Source organism: Xyrauchen texanus, chromosome 23 (genome assembly GCF_025860055.1).
Source record: "Xyrauchen texanus isolate HMW12.3.18 chromosome 23, RBS_HiC_50CHRs, whole genome shotgun sequence".
Lineage (NCBI taxonomy): Eukaryota > Metazoa > Chordata > Actinopteri > Cypriniformes > Catostomidae > Xyrauchen > Xyrauchen texanus.
This window is the reverse complement of record NC_068298.1, coordinates 16,991,745-17,019,638: the sequence shown is the minus strand read 5'-3', so window position 1 is coordinate 17,019,638 and position 27,894 is coordinate 16,991,745. Positions and strand designations below refer to the sequence as shown.

Here is a 27,894-nt window from a genome sequence, read left to right as displayed (position 1 = left end):
ATGCTGCGATACCGCCTGCCTGATGGTAGCAGTGAGAACAGACCATGACTCGGGTGGCTGGAGTCTCTGATGATCCTCCAAGCTTTTTTCACACACCGCCTAGTGTACATGTCCTGGAGGGAGGGAAGCTCACCTCCGATGATGTTCCTGACAGTTCGCACCACCCTTTGCAGGGCTTTGCAGTTGTGCGCGGTGCTATTGCCGTACCAGGCGGTGATGCAGCCAGTCAGGATGCTCTCTACAGTGCTGGTGTAGAACCGTGTGAGGATGTGTTGGTTCATTCCAAACTTCTTCAGCCGTCTCAGGAAGAAGAGGCGCTGGTGAGCCTTCTTCACAACAGCCTCAGTGTGGACGGACCATGTGAGTTCCTCAGTAATGTGGACACCGAGGAACTTGAAGCTGCTGACTCTCTCCACCGGTGCTCCATTGATGGTGATGGGGCTATGTTCTCCGTCTTTCTTCCTGAAGTCCACAACAAGCTCCTTGGTTTTACTGACGTTGAGGGAGAGGTTGTGCTCTTGACACCAGCGTGTCAGAGTGTGCACCTCCTCTCTGTAGGCTCTTTCATCGTTGTCAGTGATCAGACCTACCACCGTCGTATCGTCAGCAAACTTAATGATGGTATTGGAGCTATGTGTTGCCACACAGTCATGTGTGTACAGGGAATACAGGAGTGGGCTGAGAACACAGCCCTGCGGGGCTCCAGTGTTGAGGGTCAGTGATGAGGAGGTGTTGCTGCCCATTCTAACCACCTGACGTCTGCCTGACAGGAAATCCAGGATCCAGCTGCACAGCGAGCTGTTTAAGCCCAGAGCCCGGAGTTTCTCATCAAGCTTGGAGGGCACTATGGTGTTGAATGCTGAGCTGTAGTCTACAAACAGCATTCTCACATATGTGTTCCTTTTTTCCAGATGGGAGAGAGCAGTGTGTATTGTAGATGCAATGGCATCATCGGTGGAGTGGTTGTTGCGGTAGGCAAACTGCAATGGGTCCAAAGAGGGGGGCAGAACAGAGCAGATGTAATCTCTGATTAACCTCTCGAAGCATTTGCTGATGATGGGGGTCAGAGCAACAGGACGCCAGTCATTTAAGCAAGTGATTGTGGCTTGCTTCGGAACAGGCACAATGGTTGATGTTTTGAAGCATGTGGGGACTACAGACAGGGAGAGGGACAGATTGAAAATGTCCGTAAAAACACCGGCCAGTTGATTCGCGCACGCTCTGAGATAAGTGTAAACTTTACACTTTGAACAGATAAAGTGTATGTTGACTGAATGTGGGTGTGAGGACCATAATGAATGTGTGCTTAAGAAACAGGGTTATTTGTTATGTTTATATTGGTGTTTTTACGTAAAATTTCAAATATGGCGCTTGGCATAAACTTACCTAGTTTATTAGGGGTATTTTTTTTAGTTGGAAGGGAATTTTTGGACTGACACTTCTGTTTTGATGTTAAATACTTTCCGACTTCTATTCCACACATCAGTCAAAAATAGTATTCTTGTTATAAGCACACTACAAATAAGCATTGTATAAAAAATCACAGATATTTTGCTTGTGACGGCCATGATATTTCAGTTAGTAGTCTGGAAGATGTTTTTTAGCTTGAATAGTGAGCAATTAGCAATAATGCTTGCCGATATGGATTCGAACAGTCTTTTGTATTTTCTTTGTATAGGAAAGCATGTATGAGTAAAGTATAATGAGGCAGTTCAAGCCACAATGTGCAAAGAATCCTTAAAGGGAGAGTTCACCCCAAAATGAAAATTCTTTCATCAGTTACTCACCCTCATACCATCCCAGATGTGTGAAGATTTTTAGAAGAATATCTCAGCTCTGTTGGTCCACACAAAGCAAGTGAATGGGTACCAAATGTTTGAAGCTAAAAAAAGCACATAAAGGCAGCTTAAAATAATTCATAAGACTCCAGTGGTTTATCCATATCTTCTTAAGCGATCTAATGGGCCATATGCATGGAACGTTAATTACAACTTCCGGAATAATATAAGCCAGCTCAAAAACTTCCGGTGAAATGTCACTTGCTGTAGCGGCATATTCAATTTTCTGATAGACAGTGTAAATAACCTGTAAAACAATATCAATCTCTTTTTTTTTTGTAACAGTTATTCACTTGTTTAAATAGATTATAAAAATAAGTGAACGAAATGAAAAAGACGTTTAAATTTCAGCATTTTGAGTGGACGACAGCTGGGCACTGTTGCGTCCCTCAGTGTTCGTCCTCAGCTAAATTCAATTCAGCTAAGTTTTCAAACTTACCCCTCCGACGACCAACAACGGTATATGTAGTTGCATGCCTTCTGTTAAATTACCAGAATTTTTTGCTTTAAATTGCTTTTTCTAAATAGATGCATCAAGACCAGTGCGCAGTTCTGTTTAGTATTTTAACTATTTTACTGTTGTTAGCTACTGCTTTTGTTCAATGATATAGAATGGATTTACATCTCTACAACTTCATACAGGGATCTGTTTTTTTTACTCATTTTCAGTTTCATGCTTTCAGTGAATAAACCTACATTTGTTTGTAACTGCCTTTTTTAATGGGCTCTCCAAAGCATTGTGTATTTTATTGTGACCTTTACAAACAGCATTTAAACAGTTCTATTTTTAGGTAGGTTTATATAACCTCAAACACTCACATAAGTAACATTTATTGGAAAATATGTAATTTAACAAATTAATGATGACATGTTCAACAACATAACATAATTTGTATACATTGTATACTAGAATTCTATTGTATTAGAATATATTTGTGGCAGATGACAATAGTGAACACACGAAAACTGCTCAGAAATGTAATGAAAACCAAACTATTTGAACTTAGTAAAAAAAAAAAAAAAACTGATTGAAAGTTAACCACGGAAATTGACAAGCCAAAAGCATAGGTAGGTAAAAGTAATCAGCCTTTTGTTTGATTGTTTTTATGACTCTCCCGTCTCTGAATATTCTATGAATAAACAATTCAATAAATGCTATTCCCATTGTTGTCGTGGGTGGAGCAGTTTCCCTTGGCATTCCTCTGTAAATCTCATTCACACACAGAACTGACATGTCTGGAAGGTCACAGGTCCGGTCACAGGCCCCGTTGTACAAGTTACTCCTGAAAATATACACAACAGAACAGTTAGACAAGCGTTTATGTACTGTTTGTTATTATCATAAATTAATGCTTTTCATGTCAAATTCTACTTCAGTGTTGTGTAGCTCTATGCTACAGGGATGTTGTGTGTGTCTATGTATGGACATTCAGTTCAATTAGAGGTTCATCTTTAGTCTAAAAATACAAAGTACAATTTTACATTTCCAGTACATATATTTTAATTCATGTAGCAGACATACTGCCCATTTCTACAGATTAGCTGATCACTTCAGCCAATCTTCTCTCTTTGGCCTAGCTGACAACACCACAATCTCATTTGTTGGACCAGGCTTATAAATTTGTACAAGGACTTATTTACTTTGTGTAAACAAATTTTAGCTCACATGATCATATTTTCAGAAGGAAGGATGCTGCATGGAGCCTTCAAAGTTGATGTGATTTATGTGACATAACCAGGAAGAAGTGAGACACATCATGTTGAAAACATCACCTGGATGCTAGGTTTGTGCCACTGCTGCTCAGACCCTGTGGGGGGGGACAGCCGTTACTCCATGCTGGCTGTAATGTGAGGTCTGGTAGAGCAAAGCTGCAACATGATTGCATAGTGCAAGCCCTGCCACACATGAGCAATGACAGGCCAACATCTCAACGGGTCTAGAGTCTTTGAGAACAACCTGTAAAAAAAAATAATATAATAATAATCAATTGATACTGTAGTTTGTGTTTTGAGGTAAATAATGTTATTGAGAGTTGGTGAGATTACTGAAATACATATTTAATAACAGAACTACATGGAGTCACAGTGTAGCTAATTATGCGTTTTAAACATGCTCACTGTGCAATGTCAAATGCTGGCAACCTACCTACCTCTACTCTCTGGGAATTTTTACCTGTGTCCACGATGTCTACTACACAATAAACAGAGTATACTTTGTACTGTTGAGTAAAATACTTTTTGAAACACACACAGTGTAGGCCCTAGTTGGTGCACGGTTCTGTTAGTGCAACAGTAGGTTGTAGGTCCAAACAGTATTACAGTCACTATCTATTCTTCAGCCTATTTTATACTGGCACATGGAATTCCCACAAAGCAGAACGTATTAACATTATTGAACCTGCTCTCATTCCCCTACACAAGTTGTGTGGTCTCTCTTTTTTCCTCATCGACCTGAAGCAGCTTGCCCTCACAGACACCTCTCCTGCCTCATTCTTGTCAAAAACTAAGGCAACGAATTAAGCAAGGACCACATAGCAAGACAAAATGTTATGCTAGTGCCAAGCCAGGTTATGTCAAGGAAAGTAGCGGGAGACAGATCTATATATCTAAATGCTGCCAACATAGCGGTTATATTCTGTTTACCAATGCTAACGTTAAGCTATCGTTGGTCTTTCAACTTAACAGTAGCTGTCTATAGCTAGCTTACAGAACGAAATAATTATAGTGTACTTCTGCTAACTTACCTTCGTAGTCATGGATATAGCTGGATATAATAAAGCCCCTTTCACGTTTGCTTGATGAAGTCTTTGAATTTGAATGAATCAGGCGGTGTACATCATCATTTGTGTTGACTCGAGGTAGATCCTGCAGGAACATCTTTAGGAATGACAGTTGACCGGAAATGCCCGAGCTGGCTTATCTAAACCAGGAAGTAACCGTGCATATAGCCCATTGGTTTTGGGTGAGAACAGACCAAAATATTTGCTTTTTCACTATAAATCTTGACAGCAGCCTCCTTGGCGATTATGATTTCAAGCTCGATTACACTTCCTATAGTGCCATCTAGTGCTTGTGCATGCATCAAGCATTAGGAAGTGTAATCAAGCTTGAAATCATGATCCTGCATACAGACTGCATTTGGCAAGATGTACAGGAAAAAAAGTGTCGTACTGCCCCCCTTTGCAGCCGTCTGATTCTCTAAATGTCTTTTCTGAGCTGTGCTGGGCTCGCGCTGTTACAGAACTTGATCAAAGCGCCTTTGCACCGCCGCTGCTATGGCATTGGCTGAGTGGAGCCATGACGCCTTGCCCTGGCTTGTATAAGCAATGAGGCCGTGGAAGGCTTCTCTTAAGTTCTCTGCTTTCGAGCAGGAGACTTATTATAACTTTATTGTGTGTGTTAGACAATGCTGCTGAACTTTGCATCAAATGTGCACGCATTTAACGAGTTATTCAAGGTAATCTGTTTCATTTTTGTCATTGAAACCTTCATCATTCATCTCATAATGATTGTTTCTAATCATTGAATAGCCATTGGGAATCCCGATACACTTCTTTATGATCAAAACTGATCATTGTTTTTATGAGAAACCGAGCCATCCAACTTTCTGAGCTTGTACCTGGAGAGGAATTTAGTAAAGGTTTGCATACTGTCCTTTTTTTTCTATATTAATTTCTCTGTCTGTTGACTGTCTATATTAATATTTTAGAGTGCAAAATAATACATATATTTATACAGCAATTACAGCTGCACAAATAATGTTGATTATTAATGTTTTAAATAAAAATTATGAATATAGAAATATTAAATAATATAAAATTGTTATGCTTTTAATTTTGAAACGAAATTATGAAATATATGCTCTATAAAGACGTCAAAAAAGTTTAAGGCTGGTCAGATACTGCACTCACACTTATTTGTATGTTATGTGATGGATCTTGTACTGTTACTGTCATTTGCATTTGCCATCATTTTGCCTGTGGACTCTACTTCTTTTGAGCTGTGCAGTCAAAACCTTAAACGGATATTTCACCCAAAAATTCTCTCATGCCATCCCTGATGTGTTTGAATTTCTTCTTCTGAACGTATCTCAGCTCTGTGGGTCCTCACAATGTAAGTGAATGACCAGAACTCTGAGGGTCCAAAAAGGACATAAAGGCACCATGATAATTAATGTGACTCCAGTGGTTCAGTATCAATACTTAGTCCTTTTTTACTGTAAATTTACACTTTCGCTTCAACATTCTGGTGTGGAAGTGACTTTCACTTTCAAATTCAGCCACCTACTGATTGGTGGTGGTCAAAGGTGGAAAATTATAGTAAAAAAAAAAAAAAAAGGACTTAAATATTGATCTATTTCTCAGCCAAACCTATTAAATTGCTTCAGAAGATATTAATTTAACCACTGGAGTCTTCTAGATTACTTGTATGCTGCCTTTATGTCCTTTTTGGAACTTCTGAGTTCTGGTCACCATTTACTTGCATTGTGAGGACATACAGAGCTGAGATATTCTTCTAAAAAGCATTGTGTTTTGCAGAAGAAGAAAAATCATACACTTCTTGGATGGCACGAGTGTGTGAGTAAATGATGAATTTATTTTTTATATAAACTATCCCTTTTAAGATTTTTTATTTTTTTTCACCAGACAGCTGTCAATCTATGGAGGAACAACACAAACTAAAACATATTTTACCTTCCGAAAGCAGTTATAAATAAATAAATGAAAAGAAAAGAATACCGTAAACAACTGAAATTACATGTGTTCGAAACTCAATGGCGTAATTCCTGCCAGAGATCTTCTATGCTTTTTTTAAGATATCCGTGTTTTTACGATAGGCTTGCGTTTAACTGTCTATTAGAATGTTACGACAGTAGATCCATGTTTGCGGATACCATGCAAACGAATGGAGAGAGCCGTAAACTGACACATGCCTGTTGCAATATTGTCTGTGTCTTCTCTTATAAGCAGCGGTTTTATCGTAGTAAACTCCATACATAGTGAATTCAAAAATATTTTAAGCATCTCCTCCATAGACATATCTTACAAAAACGTCCTCTGGTCTCTCGCCAGTCATCTATGCTTTGCCGCGTTATACATTGCTTTGCTAACCTTGTAGGCTATCTTGATGGAAGATCTCTGTTTCTGCGCCCTCCAATATCCCAGCATTCAACGGGCATGCAGTGTATTGTTGACAAAGAAAAAAGGAAACTGGGTGGGATTTGAAATAAATATCGTTAAACGGCAAACAGTAGTGAGGTAAATATCTTATTTTATACCTTATTAGATGTACCTTATACTTTAAATAGTGACATTAAATGATGTACTGTTAAGCGCTCTGTCATCTCGGTGTTGCATTTTTGTTATGCTATCATGACCACAGAACAGCAATACGGCAACATCTAATACATACTGCGAACAATGTTTAATATTGTATTTAATACATCGCTATAGTCAGTAACAATATTTGCTAATCGAATGTTTTAAGAAGGGGTTACACACTTTGGATGAGTTTAATTTACAGTGTTTGCTAATATTGTTATTATGTTTAGGCAAGTACTGACATCTGTTTAGAATTTAGTTAACATTAGACATACGCAGCAAACTGTGGTTGGGGAATATTTAACATCACATGATATTTGGTAGAAGATTCAACTTTAGTTGATAGATTTAATAGAATATGGATGCCCTGCTCTAATGTAGTCAGCATAACACAATAGGTTTCAAGAGGACAAAAGGTCTATCACGACAATATCCGATCTGCTGAAGATATTGCTGTTTGACTTTCATCATTCGACAGGATTATAACATTATACGAAATACATTTTGTAATTATTTAGTTGTGGAATATTTGTCTAACCTGTCCTGCTAGGTTTATTTGTTTGGTATTCATAAAACCTGTTTAAATTGATCTCTAGACTGATATATTAGACAATAGACATCCTTTGTGTATTTGCCAGCTGTCATTCTGTTTTGTTGATCTCATTGGTTGGATGTTGGACAGTTACATTTGGCGTACTTTATTTCATGGTTGGGATTTTATTGTGAAATCCTCCTGGAGTTTAAGGAGATTTCAAGTAAACATGGTCACATGACTAGCCACGTGGATGCGTAAGCTTGTTTTTGCAAATAGATCTTGGCATCCATCAGTCTTCATAACATTCCCTCCGTTATCAGATTATATTGTCCCCTGCCTTTCAGTTTCGCTTGGCTTTAATAATATTTACCTTCACATTTCATATCGACATCTGAATTACTGTAAAGAAAGTGGAATTACTTAATGAATTACTGTTTAACTACATTAAAATTGTCACCCTTTATTTGTTTATAATTATAACTTTTCAGTAGAGGTCGAACAATACATCGGTTTTACCGATTAAATTTAGTGTCAATAGTTGCTTTTTGGAACTACTGCTTTTCTGCAAAAATCTATGCTGGGAGTTGCCGATAATTTCTTTTTTATTCCTCATCAATAAACCTAATCTGGTGAAATGTATCTACAAAACTCTTCATCTAGTGATTATATAGGCTATAAAAATCTCAATTTGGGAAATAGCCTTTCATATAGAGCATTGTAACAGAGCCAAGACTCCACTGCATTTACTTCACTATTCTGAAGCATATCTATACAAAGCATACCTATTAGGATGTGACTTAAGTCGTTAAATTTAACAAAGAATTGTTGGGGGGCCTGGGTAGCCTAGCGAGTAAAGACGCTGACTACCACCCCTGGAGTCACAAGTTCGAATCCAAGGAGTGCTGAGTGAATCCAGCCAGGTCTCTTAAGCAACCAAATTGGCCCAGTTGCTTGGGAGGGTAGAGTCACATGGGGTAACCTCCCCGTGGTCATTATAATGTGGCTCTCGGTGGGGCACGTGGTGAGTTGTGCGTGGATGTTGTGTAGAATAGCGTGAAGCCTCCACACGTGGTATGTCTCCACGGTAACGTGCTCAACAAGCCACGTGATAAGATGCGTGGATTTACGTCTCAGACACGGAGGCAACTGAGATTCATCCTCCGCCACAAGGACATAGAGCACATTGGGAATTGGGCATTCAAAATTGGGGAGAAAAAAACCAAAGAATTGATTCTTAATATTTCATTTTTATCACTTGCGTTGAGCGTTTATATATATTTATATATAAAACTGCATAAAGACTGTCATGTTGAAATTACCCTATTTCTGTCCTTTCAGAGATTAATGTCATGCTGCCAAATAGCTGAACTGGCCACATTACGAACTGGATCTCTGCAACGTTACAGCCCTGAGAGGGAGAGGGAATACCATAAAGGGCGGAGGAAGCGAGTTCAGCTTGAGTCAATGCAGCAGCAGAGTCGGCAGCCTGACCAAGTGGAGGGAAGCCTTCCAGTGTTTGTGTTCCCCACTGAGCTGGTGTTCTACGCAGATGAGCAGGCTTCACATAAGCAGGTGCTCACCCTCTACAACCCTTATGAGTTTGCGCTTAAATTCAAAGGTAAGTTGTTTTCATTGAGAGCTCAACCATTTGCCTCAACACTCATGAATAGAGGTTCCCTTTCTAACTGTTTGTCTTGCACCTTGTCAGTTTTGTGCACAGCGCCAAACAAGTATGCAGTGGTGGATGCCACTGGTGCTGTTAAACCACAGTGTTGTGTGGATATGTAAGTCACCTGGTCATTGCAAGTTAAGTATTTCGAATAAAAATATGTTTGAGCCTTGCACAACCTTTGGTTTCTCTGCATTCCTTGTGCTTTTCTCCAAACAGCGTGATCCGCCATAGGGATGTGCGGGCTTGCCATTATGGAGTGATTGATAAGTTCCGGCTGCAGGTGTCTGAGCAGAGTCAGAGAAAGGCACTGGGCAGGAAGGAAGTAATGGCCACTCTGCTGCCCTCCTCCGCTCAGGAGCAGCCCCAAGTCCGGCCCTTGGAGGAGGAGCGCAGGATGAAAGAGCAACTTGCCGACAGAGTGTTCTTTGAGCAGACTGCATTCCAGACAGGTGCTTAGTTAAAGGGATAGTTCACCCAAAAACCTCTTATCATTTACTCCCATTTACTCTTATCATGCCATCCCAGATGTGTGACTTTCATACTTCAGTATAACACAAACGAAGAGTTTTAGAAAAATATTTCTGCTCTGTAGGTCCATACAATTCAGTTGTTAAAGAGAAACTAAACGGGCACCACATGTGACTTTCGGATGTAAAAGAGAATATGGAGGGCTTAAAAATAGGGCTTAAATTTGTATTGCTTCTGAAGATATGGATTTAACCACTTGAGTCTTCTGTATTTCCTTAATGTGATTTTTGGAGCTACAAAGGTCTGATCACCATTCACTTGCTTTGTATGGACTAACAGAGCTGAGATATTCTTGTAAAAATCTTTGTTCTGCTGAAAAAAGAAAGTCACACATCTGGGATGCATGAGGGTGAGTAAATGATGAGAATTAATTTTATTTGGGGGGGGGGTAAATTATCCTTTAAATACCAACATAAAGCAAGTCAAAATTAAATCAAAACTGACCCGATCAACTTGATGCATGCTTTTGGACTTATTTTGAATTAGGGTTGCAGTGGTATGAAAATTGACGGTTATCATACCATTTACATTTGCTTATCTATGGTATATACTGGACGGAGGATCTCACATGCGCGTGCACTTCTCCTTTCCTCTTTGTCTGCCTGTCAGACTTGTCAACTTGCGTCACACACACACGCAGCGGAGAAATTGTCAGAGAGAAGAGAGGCGAGGGGGTCTGAGTGAGTAATATAAGTGAGTGTGTGTGTGAGTTAAAGTAGAGTTTCTCAACTTGTCTATTCGGACTGGGTCGGGGACAGCAGGGAAAGAACAATGCCATGGTTCTCCCATTGAAGATATTTCGGCGGCCACCCAAGTGATAGCCTATTTAGGACTGCCGAGGCAGATTTAATGATAATCTCGCAAACAGCTAAAGACTTCTCATCTGCACTTTCACGAGTGTAACGAGCTCGCGCTAATGATCTGCTCTTCACTCTGGCACGTGCGTGCAACAACTGGGCCTCGATATTTCAGAGTGCAGACATCAAAACTGATGTGACGAATTTCAATTGTAGTCAGACTTTTCTAGTTTAAAGCATTACGGAGATTGTCAAGTCGAATCTCTCAAACGGTAGCAGCTCTGATATGCCAAACAGCACTGAGGAGGAAAAGAGCAACACTGTGCTATGCGCCAAAAAAATACAAAATTTACACATCACCTTTACGAAGTTGTTTCATGATTTTACTTTACAGTAAAAGTAACTGTTATATTTTGACAAAATGTGTATAGTTTCATATGAAATAATCTAAAGGTAGAAGCTATTAGACCTAATTTTATATACAGTGGCAGTTGTAGTTAAAGTTTCAAGATGTGTTTCAGCTAGTATTTATTTTTCATAAATATTGTAATTTGTTATTATTACTATTATTTAAGACTAGCTAAACTGACCTAACCATGGTAATGAGGAGCCTTTCCTTCTGTGTAATATGTATGTTCTGTTTGAATGATGTTTGAAATTAGGAAACAAACGGGATAGTAATGGGCTCATATAAGTAAATATGCGCTTACATTTTTAAAAGCGGGTAGAGAAAACTTCCTGTAGATTTTGTTGTTGACATCAAAAACTAAAATAATGTCACTTGATGCATGTCCTTGTACTGGAAAACCATGAACAAAACTATGCAACATAAAAGGAAATGCAACCCAGGATATATTAAATACAGGTTATGTTTAATCTATGGCAAGTCGACACTTGATTTCAAATGTAAAATCTGTCCTGAAGCAAAACCAGTTGAGAACCACTGAGTTAAATGTACAGACAGGAGCATCCATCCATCCATCCATCCATCCATCTTCAACCGCTTATCCAAAGTCGGGTCGCGGGGGCAGCTGCTCCAGCAGGGGGCCCCAAACTTCCCTATCCCGAGCCACATTAACCAGCTCTGACTGGGGGACCCCGAAGCGTTCCCAGGCCAGTGTGGAGATGTAATCTCTCCACCTTGTCCTGGGTCTTCCCCGAGGCCTCCTCCCAGCTGGACGTGCCTGAAACACCTCCCTAGGGAGGCGGCCAGGGGCCATCCTTACCAGATGCCCAAACCACCTCAACTGACTCCTTTCGACGCAAAGGAGCAGCGGCTCCGCTGCCCCGATTCTCCAGCCAACCTCCCGCTCCATTGTCCCCTCACTCGTGAACAAGACCCCGAGGTACTTGAACTCCTTCACTTGGGGCAAAACCTCATTCCCTACCTGGAGTACGCACTCTATCGGTTTCCTGCTGAGAACCATGGCCTCAGATTTAGAGGTGCTAATCCTCATCCCAGCTGCATCACACTCGACTGCCAAGCGATCCAGTGAGAGCTGAAGGTCACGGACCGATGATGACATGAAGACAACATCATCTGCAAAAAGCAGCGATGAGATCTCCAGCCCACCGAACCGCACACCTTCCCCACCCCGACTACGCCTCGATATCCTGTCCATGAATATCACAAACAGGATTGGTGACAAAGCACAGCCTTGGCGGAGACCAACCCCCACATGGAATGAACTCGACTTCGTGCCGAGGACCCGGACACAGCTCTTGCTTTGGACGTACAGGTCTGTCCAGAGTCTTTCCCCACCCCCTGACCCAACTCACCACCAGATGGTGATCGGTTGACAGCTCTGCCCCTCTCTTCACCCGAGTGTCCAAAACATATGGCCTCAGGTCCGACGACACGATTACAAAATCGATCATCGACCTTCGGCCTAGGGTGCTCTGGTACCACGTACACTTATGAGCATCCTTATGTTCGAACATGGTGTTTGTTATAGATAATCCTTGACTAGCACAGAAGTCTAATAACAAACATCCACTTGAGTTCAGATCAGGGAGGCCGTTCCTCCCAATCACGCCTTTCCAGGTGTCCCTGTCATTTCCCACGTGTGCGTTGAAGTCACCCAGCATCACTATGGAGTCCCCTACTGGGGCTGTATTCAGGACTCCATTCAGGGTCTCTAAGAAGGCCGAATACTCTGAACTGCTGTTCGGTGCATATGCACAGACAACAGTCAGAGTTCCCCCCCCCCACAACCTGTAGGCGTAGGGAGGCGACCCTCTCGTCCAGCGGGGTAAACTCCAACGTAGTGGCGCTCAGCCGGGGACTCGTGAGTATCCCCACACCCGCCCGTCGCCTCACACCCTGGGAAACTCCAGAGAAGAATAGAGTCCATCCCCTATCCAGGAGTACGGATCCAGAGCCAAAACTGTGCGTCGATGTAAGCCCCACCAGATCCAACTGGTAACGCTCCACCTCCCTCACCAGTTCCGGCTCCTTCCCCCCCAGTGAGGTGACATTCCACGTCCCCAGAGCAAGCCTTTGCTGCCCTGGTCTGGTCCGTCGAGGCCCACGGCCTTCACTGCCGCCCATATGGCAGCACACCCGACTCCTGCGGTTTCTCCAATGGGTGGTGGGCCCAAGGGATGTAGAGGGGGGTTTCACGTCGCTTCTTCAGGCTGTGCCTGGCCGGGCTCCGTGACAAGCCCGGCCACCAGGTGCTCGCCGACGAGCCCTCCATCTGGGCCTGGCTCCAGACGGGGGCCCCGGGCTTCCTCCGGGCAGGGTAACTCCTCCTCTTTCCGTTTTTTCCATGAGTCATTGTGAACCATTCTTAGTCTGGCCCCTCACCTGAGACCACTTTGCCTTGGGAGACCCTACCAGGAGCACATGGCTCCAGACAACACAGCCCTCAGGATCATAAGGGCACACAAACCTCTCCACCACGATAAGGTGCTGGTTCCCAGACAGGAGCAGTATGTTAATTGTTAATTATCATAGGACATTACCACAAAAGCTCACACAGCTGATGTTATTTTTCATTTAGTAGTTCATTTAACATGTTATAGTTACATGCTATTTTTATCATGTTTATAATTCTGTTTATTATAATTCTGTTAGCTTTCTTATTTTTTCTATTTATTTTCAAAAGGGAGAATTTTTTTTACACATACTTCAATTAAAAAAAAAAATGGTTTTAAGTTTCAATTATATCAAAGTGTTTCCTGAAAATAAATAAATAAAATAACCCTTCTGTTTTCACCAATAATAGTTATCGTGTTATACTGTATGCCATGAAACTGTGATATTTTCTGAGACGTTATCGTGCCGTGAAAATCTCATACTGTTGCAACCCTATTTTGAATGATAAATTATTTGCAAATTCTGGTAGACTTTTACAATTTATTTGTATGAGGTGGTGAAAGATATTTGCAGCACATTTGTCAGCATAAGTTAGATTTAATTTTGGATGGGTTCCTTGGTCAGTTATTTTGCAATGCTCTTGCTGTTCAGTTTTTTGACCACTTGGTGGCGCCAAATAGCTGTTCAAAATTGTTTTGTGGTTCACTTTCATGTTAAAGCCTTTTTTCCATGTGTTTCTTTACACACAGAGAGCCGCACAGCATCTGGGGGACCCAGCCTCCTAACTGTCCTTTTAGGCCTAGTGTGTATGGCAGCCCTTATGCTCCCAACTCTGGGAGAGCAGGAATCCACAGTGCCTGTCTACCTCCACTTAAGTGTTAACAAGAAACTTGTAGCTGCTTATGTTTTAGGTGAGTTGATGTATTGACATTACCATACAGAATAATACATAAATTTGATGATGCCGAAACACAACTGAACGATTACTATTAGATATTATAATCTAACAGCCCTTAGGTGTTATTAAAGGAATATTCCGGGTTCAATACAAGTTAAGATCAATCCACAGCATTTGTGGCATAATATTGATTACGACAAAAATTTATTTTGACTCGTCCCTTAAAGGGGACCTACTATGCAAATATTTTTTGCATAAAGGCAAAAACATTTGTACATAAATGTGAGTCAGCAGTGTGTACACAACATCCCTACAATGTTAAGTCCACCCACTCTTCTTTCTTATATTTCTATTAATCAAAAACAGTGTGTCAAAATGAACTGTTCTCATTTCTGCTCTAAAGTGACATCACTTTAGAGCAGGCCTTGCCCACAACTGGTGACGGATTCCACCCTATTATCATAGATCCTCCCATGAGTGATCTACACTCAGTCTGCTATTTTTTTTTCCGTGCTGGAGCAGATACATTGAGAAGAATAATGTCTCCGCTTTGTAAGCATCATAAGTGTTCTGTTGTTGGCTGTAAAAGTGAACATAAGAGTCTTCACGTACTTCCGGCATCAGAGCCACTGAAGACGCAGGGGACAATTTTGTTTTTGAAGGAAATGTGCTCCAAAACATACAAAAATGAGTGTATGTTTGGGCAGATAAATTTACACAGGACTGATTTGTGAATGAGTGTCAATATAAAGCTGGATTTAAAAAAAAATTATTCTCAAGCATGGATCAGTTGGTCTAAAGGGGCATAATAGGTCTCCTTTTAAAACAAAGTATGTTGCAGTGAGGCATTTACAATGGAAGCGATTGGGGGCTAATTTTTTTATGCCAAAAGACTCTGTTTCAAAAGTATAGCTTTAAGACATTAAGGGTATGCGTGTAAAAATGATTTTAGAATGATAAAATAGTTTACTAACTTTGTTGCCATGACGATGTATTGTTAACAAACCCAAAACTTTACAGCTCAGACAATACATGATTTTTAACAGGAGAGTTAATGTAAGTTCATTTCTGTGTTTAAACCCAATTTTTGCTTTTTTTTTTTAAAGGAGGGATGAGTTGAAATACATTTTCATGGTAATCAACATTATGCAACAAATACTATAGATTGAGCTTAACTTTTATTGAACCTGTAACATTCCTTTTGAAGTGATTCAAATTCTGTCATCATGTACTTACCTTAATGTTGTTCCAAACCTAAACGATTTTGGAACACAGTGACATGTTAGGCACAATGTTTAGGGTGGGTAAACTATTGCCAAATTGTATTTTTTGGTAAACCATCCCTTTAACAAATATGCAGTAGAATGCATGCAACATAGTTGGATCTTCCCAGTTTGCTTGTCTTATGCACTTTTTCAATATTCTATCCAATGTTGCACAGGTCTTCTTACAATGGTTATTCTACGCACTTGAAGTGCTCTTCAAATTGACCTTTCTGAATGAAAATGGAACTAGGATGATGAAGAGGGGAGATATGGACATATCTCAGCCAGGAGTGTTCTGAGGATGGGGAAAACATGTCTGAAAAACTTCCTCTAAACAGGAACTAACTTTTTAAATGACGTCTCAAACATACCGAAACAAAGAAGACGCAAAGATCCATGGGTGGGGCGGGGCATTTTGTGTTTATTGATGGAAAGCTGACTGAGCTGGCAACTGGGCCCAGCTGACTATCATGTTAGGTGGGAGGGGGTGTAGAAGAACATGAGTACATACAATTAAATGTGTTGTCTTGAGTCATATTCTGTGTGTCTGTGAATTGCTTTTTGTGTTTGATAAATGAACATGCTTAGTTTGCCACAAGAGAAGATTCTCACATCTTAACACCCTTGTTTCTTGAATTGTTTTTTTATTTGTCCACTGCTTAAATCTTGTGCACATTATCTATAGATATCCACATTAAATAAACCAAGTTGATTTTTAAAAGGCATTTCCTAGGAAGTCATGTGTTAATATTATTTGCAACATTAAATATTTCTGAATCAAATTAAGTTGAAGCAATAGTGAAAGGGGTAGTACACACAATTTAAAATTCTCATTTAATCCTCATGCCATCCTAGATGTGTATGAGTTTCTTCAGAAGACGACAAAGATTTCTAGAAGAGTATCTCCGCTCTGTGGGTCCATAAAATGCAAGTTGATGAACAACATGGAGAAACAATGTAAGAGGTGTGGTTAAGAAACAGATCAAACTTGTTCTGCTGAAGAAAGTCATAAGATTTAGTGTTCTATTTGTATATTGTAATCAGAACAGGTTACAAAAAAAATGCTATCTTGCCAGGCGGTCTTTTGTCAATTCTTGTTAGTCTAAAACTCTAGTCAATATGCCAGCTGGGGATAATCTATAACAAAGTTTTCTGTACATTGAATGTTTCTGGAGTCTTGTTTTAGATTGAAAGTGTCTTTGTAGCATTATCTACAGCAGACCTACAGTTCAAAGGGGAAATATTTTAAAGCCTCGGTTCCTTTCAGGCAGCAGTTGGATTTAGCATTAAACTGAAAATGAAGTGCTCAAGTATAAATCTAGGTCTAGATTCTAAAACTATTCTGATCATTGTTTTTTTAAAGACCATAACCACAAGTGGGAGAAAACTGATCTCTGGCTGGTATTCCATTAAAACCGATGTAACAAGAAACAATAGCTGGACAAATAATTTATTTCTGACATCTGGAAATTTCAGATATGAAAGGAAGATTTTTGTTCAGGGAGAGCGGAGTACAGCTTAATGTTTCTCATGAAAGCACTCAGATCTTCAACAATCACATAAAGAGGCTTTTCAAATTACTGTTTGTTGAGACAACAGGACAGTGTGAAATAATTAAAGAAATGGACATGTCCACAGGACAAAAACAAAGCAGCCAAGTAAACAACAAACACACTTATCCCATCAACATGACCCACGTACTGTGGTTTGCAAAGACATTCAGAAAAAAAAATGATTTACACTGCGGTTTGTGGAACAAAACCCCACTCTTTCAATTCACAAATGAAAACAATTAAATCAGATTTTACAATCACATTACAAACAAAGCAAATACATTTTCATAGCCCCTTTAAAGTGCAGCTGCACCACTAATAGAACTCTGCGGTCAGTTTGCTCTTCACTTTGCCTCTGCGTGTTTCACCACCAATTATTACAGGATGACTTCGGAGGATTCAATCTTATGTACATACAAATAAAAGCAAAAATAAGTTAATTCTAACACACAATACCAGTTGGCAAGTTGTGATTGTAAATAAAATAACAGGCCTGTATTTGTTATCCTGTTTACAGCAGTTTTCTTTTCAAAACCTTTTCAAACAAGATAATTATCTTGAGGAAAACAAATTCAAGACCCATTCAGTTTCCTTGCTGTGGCATTCCTCTCATCTAAGACAACTACAGTAATGAAGTATTTCAGATGGGCTGGATGCTGTAACGCTGTTCACTTTGATACAAATCTATACACCATGTTTTAAATCCATTTATAGCAGCTGATTTAAAAGCATCCACAGTCTCTCAATGCATATACATCACTCTTAGGGTCTGTCCCAATGAGGGTCTGTTTTCCTTTAACACAAACACCTAATTTATCCACTGGCAAGCAGATAACAGGCCAGTTCAGGATGAGAACAAAAGTCATGCTGGGAAGGCATTGGAAAAGAAACTTAAAAGACTGGAAGAGGGCCAGAGTAGCAGTGCTAATTCTACATCCTCTCCTATCTTGTCCCTGATGCTCAGTGGCTCACTTAGGGGAGAGATCCCGGAGGGGTGTGAGGGGAGAGTTACTGGAGGACGACGACACTCCTTCCATCTTGGCAGGTGAGTCTGAAGAGGATCCAACGCTACTGAGACTTCCATCCAGAAGATCTGGAGAGAGACTGGTGGAGAGAGACAAATGTTAATGGCTTTGGTCGAATAATAAAAATACCTCAGTGGCATAATTTAAGTGAAGTAATTTAAGAAATGTCAGCAAACACTCCACCCATATGGTTAAGTTAATGTTGCATTGTCAGGATGCTAAAAAAAAAAAAACAAGCAATGATTTGAAAGCACCACAGAGCCAGTGCTCACACTTTTCTGGGACATCAACCTATGAATGGCTTATGAATAGTGTCTCTGCATATCAAGCTGGGCTAAGAGATAGTATTTTAACATTTGTAAAAAATTACATCCACTTTTAAAGGACAACGACTTCTCTTAAACTCACAATCTGAACATAAGGGAAATATCAACAGAGTTCGGTCATGATCTCTCTCTATTTTACTATTGGTGAACTTACAACCCAACACTTGAACTGAAATGTAATTAAAATAATGAAATCTGCTGGAGATAACTCACCAGGTGTTAAGTTCTGGCAGGTGGCACATTTCTGTGGAGAGCATGTTGGTTGTACCCTGAAAGAGCCTTTTGGGCTGGCTTTCAGTCTCCATTTCACCTAAAAAAAATTATCCAACAGAAAGTAGTTTTATAGTCAAAGACACGCTGGATAAAAAATAAATAGGGCAGGGTATCGATACAAGTCCTTGCAATTCGGATTCAGAAGATCTCAATTCGATTCAGATTTGATATACATTCAGAGGGGTATAATTTATTAACAATGTCCAATTTGCTTCAATATGAAATAATTTCTCTATCAGCTAATGCTTTTAATTATAAAGGGACCTTCTAAACTTCTAGTTAACCCTTATTGGTACAATTCAAAAATATTTCACATTGGTCAAACTTTAGCTTTTGAAAATTGTTCAAATTCAGAGTACCCCATCAATAAATGTCTAGAAATCGCATATGCAACAGAAAATATTTATGCAATATAATATTTTTATAGTTTACATGTATAATTGGTACTTTTTAAAAGTATATAACCAGTGAACGCATATTAACGAGGACTCAAATGGCTTTACCTCATTTGTGTTATGAGTGAATAGAATTAAAGGGTTCTTTTTTTTTTTTTAAATCAACAAATGACTCTGAAGACCAGAAAGGGTTTTAAAACAAACATTTTTCAGTGACATATGGATTACGCGGATCTCGTCTTTGGACACACAGAACGAGTCAAAGCAAACTTTTACTATTAACATGCAGTGAAAGGATCTGCCTGCTAAACTTTACTACTCAAACACTGGTAAGTGAAATCGAACATTTACCAGCTAGTAGCAAATCACAGACTTCTGTACTTTGCGCCAAAATTTGGTCGCATAGCAAGTAATTTGCTCAAACTGTAGAGGGTTGCCACAGAGCAAGATAAATTATGGGATTTAAAAATCAATAGTGTGTAAACTAAAATTGTGATGCATTGGAAAATCTATATTTTTACCCAGTCCTTATAATAATAATAAAAAGCTTTTTTTTTAATTATATATATATATATTACTAAATATATATAAAGTTAACTGCTTGCTTACCTTTGCGTTTAAGAGGCCTCAGAATGCTGGGCCTGATGCAGTTAATTGGGCTCTGACTCCTCCTGCTGGGCAAAGTTTTGATGAGTGAAATAAGCTACTGAAAAATGCACTATACTAGGACATAACAAATGGAAAATATTGGGGGTAGCTCAGTGAGTAAAGACACTGACTACCACCCCTGAAGTCACAAGTTCGAATCCAGCGTGTGCTCACAGACTCCAGCCAGGTCTCCAAAGCAACCAAATTGGACCAGTTGCTAGGGAGGGAAGAGTCACATGGGGTAACCGCCTCGTGGTCACTATAATGCAGTTCGTTCTCGGTGGTGTGCGTGGCGGGTTGTGCGCGGATGCCTCGGAGAGTAGCGAGAAACCTCCACATGTGCCATGTCTCCGCGGTAATGCGCTCAAGCCACGTGATAAGATGTGCAGATTGACATCTCCGATGCGGAGGCAATGGAGATTCCTCCACCCCAGATTGAGAGATCTCAGTGTGCATTGGGAATTGGGCATTCCAAATTGGGGAGAAAAAAACTAAAATGGCAAACATTCCTACTGTGGCATAATGATTGTAAATAACTCACCTGAAACGGCGTGTTGGGCTGGGAACAGGACTAGGTGTCAGACCATTACTGCTCACCAGGATTTGCAGAGAGGGAGAGAAGCACTGCTGCTCATTAAAAAGAGACAATCCAGAGAAATCCAATTACATAGTTACAATAAAAAAAACAAAAAAAAACTTCTTTCAATCACACTTACTTTCGAAGTTGGTTACTAACCCTAAGCGTGTTATTTCTGCATCAACAAACAAAATAGTAAAAATAATAATGACCATTTTCAAAACAGGTTTCCTGACTACTTTTTTATATGTAAAAAAATATATTTTATCGTTAAAATATCGCAATATACAATTATATTGTCAACCCCACTGCAGAGGGTCATGATTGTTTTTGCTTTATTGATTTTGCTTAAATTTATTTATTGAAACACGAAAAACATAAGATATTTCTATATTCAAATTGCTCTTTAAACTAAACAGTGATAAAATCTTTAACCACCAAAATCCAAATCCAAACATTTACCGTCACGCAAGTATCAGTCAGCGACAACAGGTGGAAAATGACTAATAGCATACAGATTAAGAACTAAAAACAGTTATAAACATGTGAAGATAATAATCATAATAATAAAGCCTAATAAATTCCCTTAAGTTTCCAAAATAATGCTGCGAAATGTGCGTTATCAAATTTGTGTTTGTATTGCGTTTTGGTAATACAGTTGTGTAATAATGCTGCCTAAAAGAAAATGAAACTGAACTCATTTTAGCTTCAAGGTGAACTTGTCTTGTATTATTTTATGATTTAATTACTTTAGTCTATGTTTCTTTAATACATAGATATTACTGACCAGAGTTGCGTTCACAATGCATGTTAACCACAAACTGCTCAGTGGAAATAAAGTAAGCTAAAAACTCACATCACCTCCTGAGATTATCACAGATCATTTGCAGCATTCTCATAGATTACATTATTCTTACAGTTTTCAGATGAATGAAATGGATAAGAAAAAAGTGATAACTCTACATGCACCTGTTCCACAAGAAAGGCTCGTCCTCCACACCTCTGAACAAACAGCGAATCAGAAACTAGCATTGCCGGCTTTGCTTTAGTCTGTTCTTAAAAATATAAAGTGTGTTTCTTAAAGCACCAGTCTTTGTGCTAACAGCATTTCTTGTCATACGCCACTCCGAGACATCTTACAAGTCGCCTGCCTGTTGCGTGTAGATGAGCAAATTTACCCACAAATAAAATACATTTGGACGAGGAGATTACAAACTGGATTTTTCATCATCATCTGTCAATTGAGTGCAGCAATCGGCATCTTTGCAAAATATCATCGATATCCGATTACGTCGCCCTATTGTACAGCCCTACGCCAGAGAGCCAAAGCGCTTAAGGTGAGATAGGCAAGTGTTTTAACATTGAATATTTACACGCTTAACCTTTAAAACATTTTTCTTTCAGGTGCTTGCCATATTGATTTATTTAAATACCTTTTTCCCAATCCCTCTGGTGGGTGAAGGAGCAGGGGACACAGGCACAAAATCGATCCGCTTTGGAGATGAGGAAGATTTCTCAAGATCATTATCACTCTACAGAAGCAAAACAGCCAAATAAAAATCACAATTAATACAACACCAGCAACAAAGCAAATACCACATTAAAACTGCCAATTAACTAAAGCAGTGACAGTTGGTTCAGTGTTGGAGCTTTATACTACCAATCCAGCCTGTGCTTGAGAGACTGGTGGCCCTGTTGACTCCATGAGCTTTTCTCTAGCATGCTTGTATTCTTTTCCACAGTCCCACCAGTAAGGGAAAGTGAAAGTGTAGCAAAATACCTACTGCATGCAATCATCAATAATTGTGAAAGAGCATCATTGTCTTTAAAGACTCTGTGATATTTAAAAGAGTTTCAAGGCTTTTAACCCATGTCTATGCTAAGGTACACTTAAGATTGGACAAAACCTGAGCAGATTTACACAATTACCTTCCAGTAAAATGTACCAAAATTATTGACGACCCCTCTTGCAGAGACATTTTGTCTAACCAAATGCTCCACAGAATGAGAACATCTCCACTCCTACTACCACAAGCAAGTAAAAAAATCATGATTCATGGCTGTGATGTAAACTAAAAGTCATAAATACAAAAAAAATCCTTGGATGTGCATGTCCCACCCAAATTTCTGATTTCAACAGGAAATGTGTCAACACAAGATAGAAAAACACACTTGTGAAGCCATTTCATGGGGTCTAATGGACATTGGGTTTAATCCAAATGATCTTTCTTACCAGACTAAGACTCTCCTCCCAAGACTGGCTCATCTGCATGGCTGCCTGCACCTCTCTAGAATTAAGGAAATTGAGGTGGGAAACAAAAACAGCAGAAGAGTAGATGTCACAAATTGCTACTAACATTTTCCCTCCAACGAAAGATCTCAGCCAAATTGTACATCATGTTATATTTCCAGCTCTATATGTCAAAGAATATTACAAACACTAACAGCGGAAAAAAAATTTGCTGTCAGCGTTTGATAAATGGGAAACCAATGCACTGAAGGTTCAGTAGTTGTAGGAGAGACATGCTTACCGCTCATGGGCAGTTTCTCGGTTCATCACATCAACACCCTCTTCCTAAAAAAAAAACATGCAAACAACAGTCCCCATGAGAACATATTCAAACAATGAAATTACCCACCAAATTCAACAGTAACTTTTTGTACACATCAAGAACCCTGTGTTGGCGCATGGTACTACCAATCAGTCTGTAGAGATGCAAGAGTGGTTAGTGTAACTCCAAAGTCTAATTTTAGCATGTACTTTAAACACACACAGTGGCAAGTCTGACATGCTCTACATATTTTTAATAAAAACTACCTACTCTCAACTCCTGCTCTTAGTGTTTATCACAAAGCGGACCTTGCACCTTTGTTGGCCAGTCCACATATACACACACATACATATATACATATATATATATTTATTAGGGCTGTCGAGTTAACGCACAATTAATTATACAAAAAATGTCAGCTGTGTGAGCAACAGTTTATACAGTGAAGAAAACAACACAGATATGCGTTACTAAGGGTTCAAATGCGAACTAAGGGATCTCAATATGCGTTTAAAGATTGAGTATTAAACTACATTTAACACTGCGTGAACTGAGACAAGGAAATGAGCATCAGTGGACCTCATCAAAAGTGAACACCTGCCAGGAGTTCTACAGTCATAATGAATGAGAAGGCCCTACTTGAAGCAGCCAGATCAGACCAAAAAAAAAAAAGTGCTTATTTGGAAATTAGCTTTTTAACGAATAGATTATCATTTTCACTTCATTATATTTACATTGAGTAGGTCTGAGCTGTTAAAATTGTATCATAGACCTTATGCCAAACTGAGTGACGTTCACAGCACCGTCATTAACATCACTGCAAAAACACACATACATCTAATATAAAATCAATATTTATTCACCTAGTACAATAATATCAAGTTATCTCTCCCTCGTGTCCCGAAAAATCAGGTCTGCTGACCTGCAACAGAGCAATAGCCAGGTGGTCACCCTATCGCATGGTCTTTACCTCACAAATATTTAATTACCGGTGAAGGAGGTGTCCTTTAAACTGTTACACTCTTTTTACCCAGTCAATCTTTATTTAAGAAACATGTTCGCTGAAATAGACACACTTTGCTCCTTCTGTAATGCTGTAGATGAATCTGTCCCTCAACATTTTTGGGAATGTGCCCACGCAGTAGTGTTGGAGAATTTGTTTTAAATATATTATTTAAATACTCTTTGTACCTCCAACAACTCCAAAGCATTGAAAACCATTGCACTATGAAATGAATACAATTAAACAAGCCATCATAATAAATCTCCAACTGATTGACAAATTAACTTGTGAAATGGATTGCTGTGAACTGTATGCCAATGATTGACTTATGATCAATAATATGGTAGCAAACAATACATTGTATTCTAAAGTCGCTTTTTGTATCGTCTTATAAATGATTAACACTTTGCTACAAGAATGTAATGCATTTTAATTATCTGAATATTATTTTCTATATATATAATGTTTTTATCTTTAAAGATAACTATGTATAATTATTTCATCTTTATGTATTGAATTATTGTTATATGAGGGGCTTTCTCAGCAAATATTTGTATATGCGATTAATTAATCGGGACACCATGTAATTAATTTGGTTAAAAATTTGAATCGATTGACAGCCCTTATATATATATATATATTGATTTGGCACAAGTTTTATGCAGGATGACCTTCATGATACAACACCCAGTGGCTGGGGGACTCTCACACACATATGGGGCAATTTAGAGTATCCAATTCACTTAACTTGCATGTTTTGGACTTGTAGGGTAAACCAGAGTACCCTGAGGAAACCCACACAAACATGGGGAGAACATGCAAACTCCACACAGAAAGGCCCTAGTTAAGACAGGACTCGAACCCAGGACCACTTGCTGTGAGACAACAGTGCCAACCACTGAGCCACCATGTATTTGAAAAAACTGCAAACTTAGTTTGTACCTGTTTGATCCGTTGCAGTCTTGTGCTTGGTACACGTACTGGAGAAGATGGAACCTAAAAGCATAAAACATCCCATAACAAAAAATAATTTACCAAATTATACAAAAACCACACAATTTTATTTCAGGTGCTATTCTGAAACATGATAAATACCATATTGGGTCGAGCAACAGTTGTACTGTTTCTTCTGCTTCGGAGAACCTCTCTCTGGTACACCTGTGAAGCGTCACTGGGGAGAGAGAACACCACTTCAATTACTGTGTTAACATATACTAAAACTATTCATATAAATGCATTTATGCCATTGCTGTGCCGAATGTGAGAGTTTTATACTACCAACACAGCCTGTTCTTGAGAGACTGGTGGCCCTGTTGACTCGTCAGATATTATTCTAGCATGGCTGCTTGCCTATTCTCTCTACCAATGAGACAGAACATCTACAACAGCCATGCATGGAAACATTAAAGTTGTAAAACATACGGAGCTGAAAACCTGGCCTAGACAGCATTTGGAGGCTTCGTGGGTGTGAGAGAACCCCAAATAATGCCCAAAGCTGATGTCTAGATAGACAGCTGGCGAGATTTTGTGACACTTCCAGTATGTTGTAGAGGCCAGATATGTTCTATATTACACAACGAAGCCTGTTGAAGATGTTAACATTATAAACAAACACAATAAGTAATGTCCATCTTCACCTCAGGACGTTTATCATCGGTTCGCTGTTCGATCGTCTCAGGTGCCCATCGCTCGTAATAAGTGACGATGAGATGTCTAGGTCCAGCTCCATCTTCTCTTGTGACCTCATTCCTTGATTGTTCATCGTTATTGTCCTGGTACATACGCTGCAAAACTGCACGTGGTTTACAAAGCTACATCGTTGAAAGCCAGTGGCCCTGTTACCCGAAGCAGGCCAATGTCTCCGTTCACTTTGAGCTCATTTTGTAGCGTATATAGACGGATTGAGGCTTCTTGCGTTGCGCTTTAGGATCAATATAGTTCTCGATCAATGTCTAAGGAAAAGATCCGTCGCTTTCTGCAAATCAACATTCTGCTTTTTCGTCATGCACCGTGTATGCTTCTAGAAAACTCTCCAGTTTCTGGTCCAAAAAGATCTCGCGGCTGGATAGCAGCAAGCTAGTGTGTGAAATGGGTTTGGCCCATGCACGCACTATTCCTATGCTGTTAGCTTAGCTTGGTGGCGCACAAGCGCCACAATATGAGCAGCTCAGAGGAGACAATTACAAGTTTAGGAGCGCAAGTGGAAAGGATGTATGAAAAGGCAACGTTTAAAGCGCGAAAGCATGGTTATGAAGAAAGATCCCACGACGGTAGAGAATCGAGCTTAATAATAAATGCTGAAGGCAGAATAATGTTCAGCTGGCCATCTTCATGTAGCTAACTAGCCTGCTGTTCTTGATGTATTGTTGAGCAAACACGCAAGAAATGGATGTAAGTCACTAAACAAGCGCACGGCTCCTCTCCGACATCATCTATTCGCCACTTTGGTTTGTTAGTATCTACTTAGCTGGTTGAGTTTGTAACTTAGTTGCGTCAATCATTGGTTAGCAATATACTGATTAGCTATTTTTTTTTCTGGACGCCGCAGCGCATCCACAGATCAGCACAGAGCCCCGCCCCTTCTGCTTCTAGCGGAATGACCGACGACATCGTGAACCAATCAGACACTCGATGTTTGCCGGCGTTCCCTTTTGAATGGCAACCGTTCAAGGGATTAACCAATGAAATCGAATGTAACCGAAAACGTGAAGGAAACCCCGTTCAATTGTTCTTGAGTGAAAACATTATTTTTAAATGCTGGTAGCTGATTAATAACTGGCTAATTTTGTTCCGATATTTTTTTAATGAAACCAAGTACCAAATGTTTTATCACAGAGTGTGAATTTTCGGAATTACACCACTTCCTGTTGCCTGAACAAAATGAGATGGTCTCTTATTTGTAGAACATAAACATGTGCTTTGATTCTGAAGGAACCCACTGGTTTAAAAAAACAATATAATAATAATAATTCGGGCAGTAAAAGATGTTTAGTCCATACGCACCAATGCAGTTTGTGCATGCATGCAGGAGAAAGATTTAGACTATTCAATGATTTTAGGTGGCCAAATGAATATTTGACCTTTTTAATATTCCAATAAATTTTTGGGGATAATATCAAGAATACCTTTATTGAAAATATGTTACTTAGTAGCCTAGGCTACTGTACTGCTTGTTAGGATTTCCATCCTGACAATTCCCCCAAATAGTAAAAAATGTAATCGATTATTTTGGGTAAAGCAAGTCTCTTTATTTTAAGCTTGTTTTTCTAAAACAGGTGCTTTGTTTCTCTTGTGAGATCTGGAAACACTGCAACTGGTAGGCCTATATCATCCATCCAAAGAGTACTATAATTTAAAAAAGACTGTTATTAACCATTATTTTATTTTGTTCATCTAACCCTTTACCAAAAAACACATCAATACAGACCTCGCAGTGAACTGCATCTTACCGATAAATAGAGATGAAATTATAAACACACAGTTTTATAAACTAATTTCACAGAAATAAAATGTGAACTGTAAAAGCACAGGCTCTTGTGTTTACATATCATTTCTACATGTCTTCGCTCATAGTTTCCCTGTGTAAGCATAGCCTTTTACATTACTGTGGTGATGACGCCCAAAGCCCAATTTTGCATAAAATAGCTTGACAGAGAGCACACCCTCGATAAACAATACCAGAGTCACATGTTTCTTTGCAGCTCACTGCAAGGCCTCTGTCTGGCAATAGACAATGTTTCTTTTCTCTTCTTCTAATGAGAGACACAAGATTTTGAACCAGGTGACTGCAGGTCATTACACAGGTCAGGTGACGCTATTTTGGCAAGGCTTTTGTAGAGTGAAATCAACTTTTACTAAAATTATATA

At 39.4% G+C, this 27,894-nt stretch overlaps 2 protein-coding genes, 1 long non-coding RNA gene and 2 other non-coding genes across 6 annotated transcripts; 1 reads left to right on the top strand and 4 right to left on the bottom strand.

The window, feature by feature from the left end:
- Window positions 1-2,552: 2,552 nt before the first annotated feature.
- On the bottom strand, window positions 2,553-4,885 carry LOC127617256 (uncharacterized). The gene is made up of 3 exons (XR_007967296.1): window positions 4,583-4,885; window positions 3,612-3,795; window positions 2,553-3,121 (listed from the first exon to the last, which is right to left on the bottom strand). It is a non-coding gene; the product is annotated as an uncharacterized LOC127617256 (long non-coding RNA).
- Window positions 4,886-6,864: 1,979 nt separating this feature from the next.
- On the top strand, window positions 6,865-16,399 carry LOC127663520 (motile sperm domain-containing protein 1-like). The gene is made up of 6 exons (XM_052155133.1): window positions 6,865-7,096; window positions 9,033-9,312; window positions 9,403-9,478; window positions 9,583-9,815; window positions 14,262-14,423; window positions 15,852-16,399. Exons 2-6 carry the CDS (start codon window positions 9,039-9,041, stop codon window positions 15,881-15,883), a joined length of 777 nt encoding a protein of 258 aa, XP_052011093.1. The 5' UTR covers window positions 6,865-7,096; window positions 9,033-9,038; the 3' UTR covers window positions 15,884-16,399.
- A 681-nt stretch (window positions 16,400-17,080) lies between these two features.
- LOC127663519 (P2R1A-PPP2R2A-interacting phosphatase regulator 1-like) lies at window positions 17,081-26,597 on the bottom strand. Of its 2 annotated transcripts, none has more exons than XM_052155131.1 (10): window positions 25,665-26,597; window positions 25,123-25,198; window positions 24,970-25,023; window positions 23,004-23,047; window positions 22,706-22,760; window positions 21,906-22,004; window positions 20,437-20,522; window positions 19,857-19,921; window positions 18,793-18,889; window positions 17,081-18,332 (listed from the first exon to the last, which is right to left on the bottom strand). In XM_052155131.1, the coding sequence occupies exons 1-10, from the start codon at window positions 25,787-25,789 to the stop codon at window positions 18,197-18,199; spliced, it is 837 nt and encodes a 278-aa protein (XP_052011091.1). In that variant the 5' UTR covers window positions 25,790-26,597; the 3' UTR covers window positions 17,081-18,196. The 2 variants fall into 2 exon arrangements, with proteins under 2 accessions (XP_052011091.1, XP_052011092.1); XM_052155132.1 differs by having other exon boundaries at window positions 17,085-18,332; window positions 19,857-19,918.
- LOC127617390 (small nucleolar RNA U109) lies at window positions 22,111-22,265 on the bottom strand. The gene has a single exon (XR_007967336.1). It is a non-coding gene; the product is annotated as a small nucleolar RNA U109 (small nucleolar RNA).
- LOC127617391 (small nucleolar RNA U109) lies at window positions 25,284-25,423 on the bottom strand. The gene has a single exon (XR_007967337.1). It is a non-coding gene; the product is annotated as a small nucleolar RNA U109 (small nucleolar RNA).
- Window positions 26,598-27,894: the final 1,297 nt, after the last annotated feature.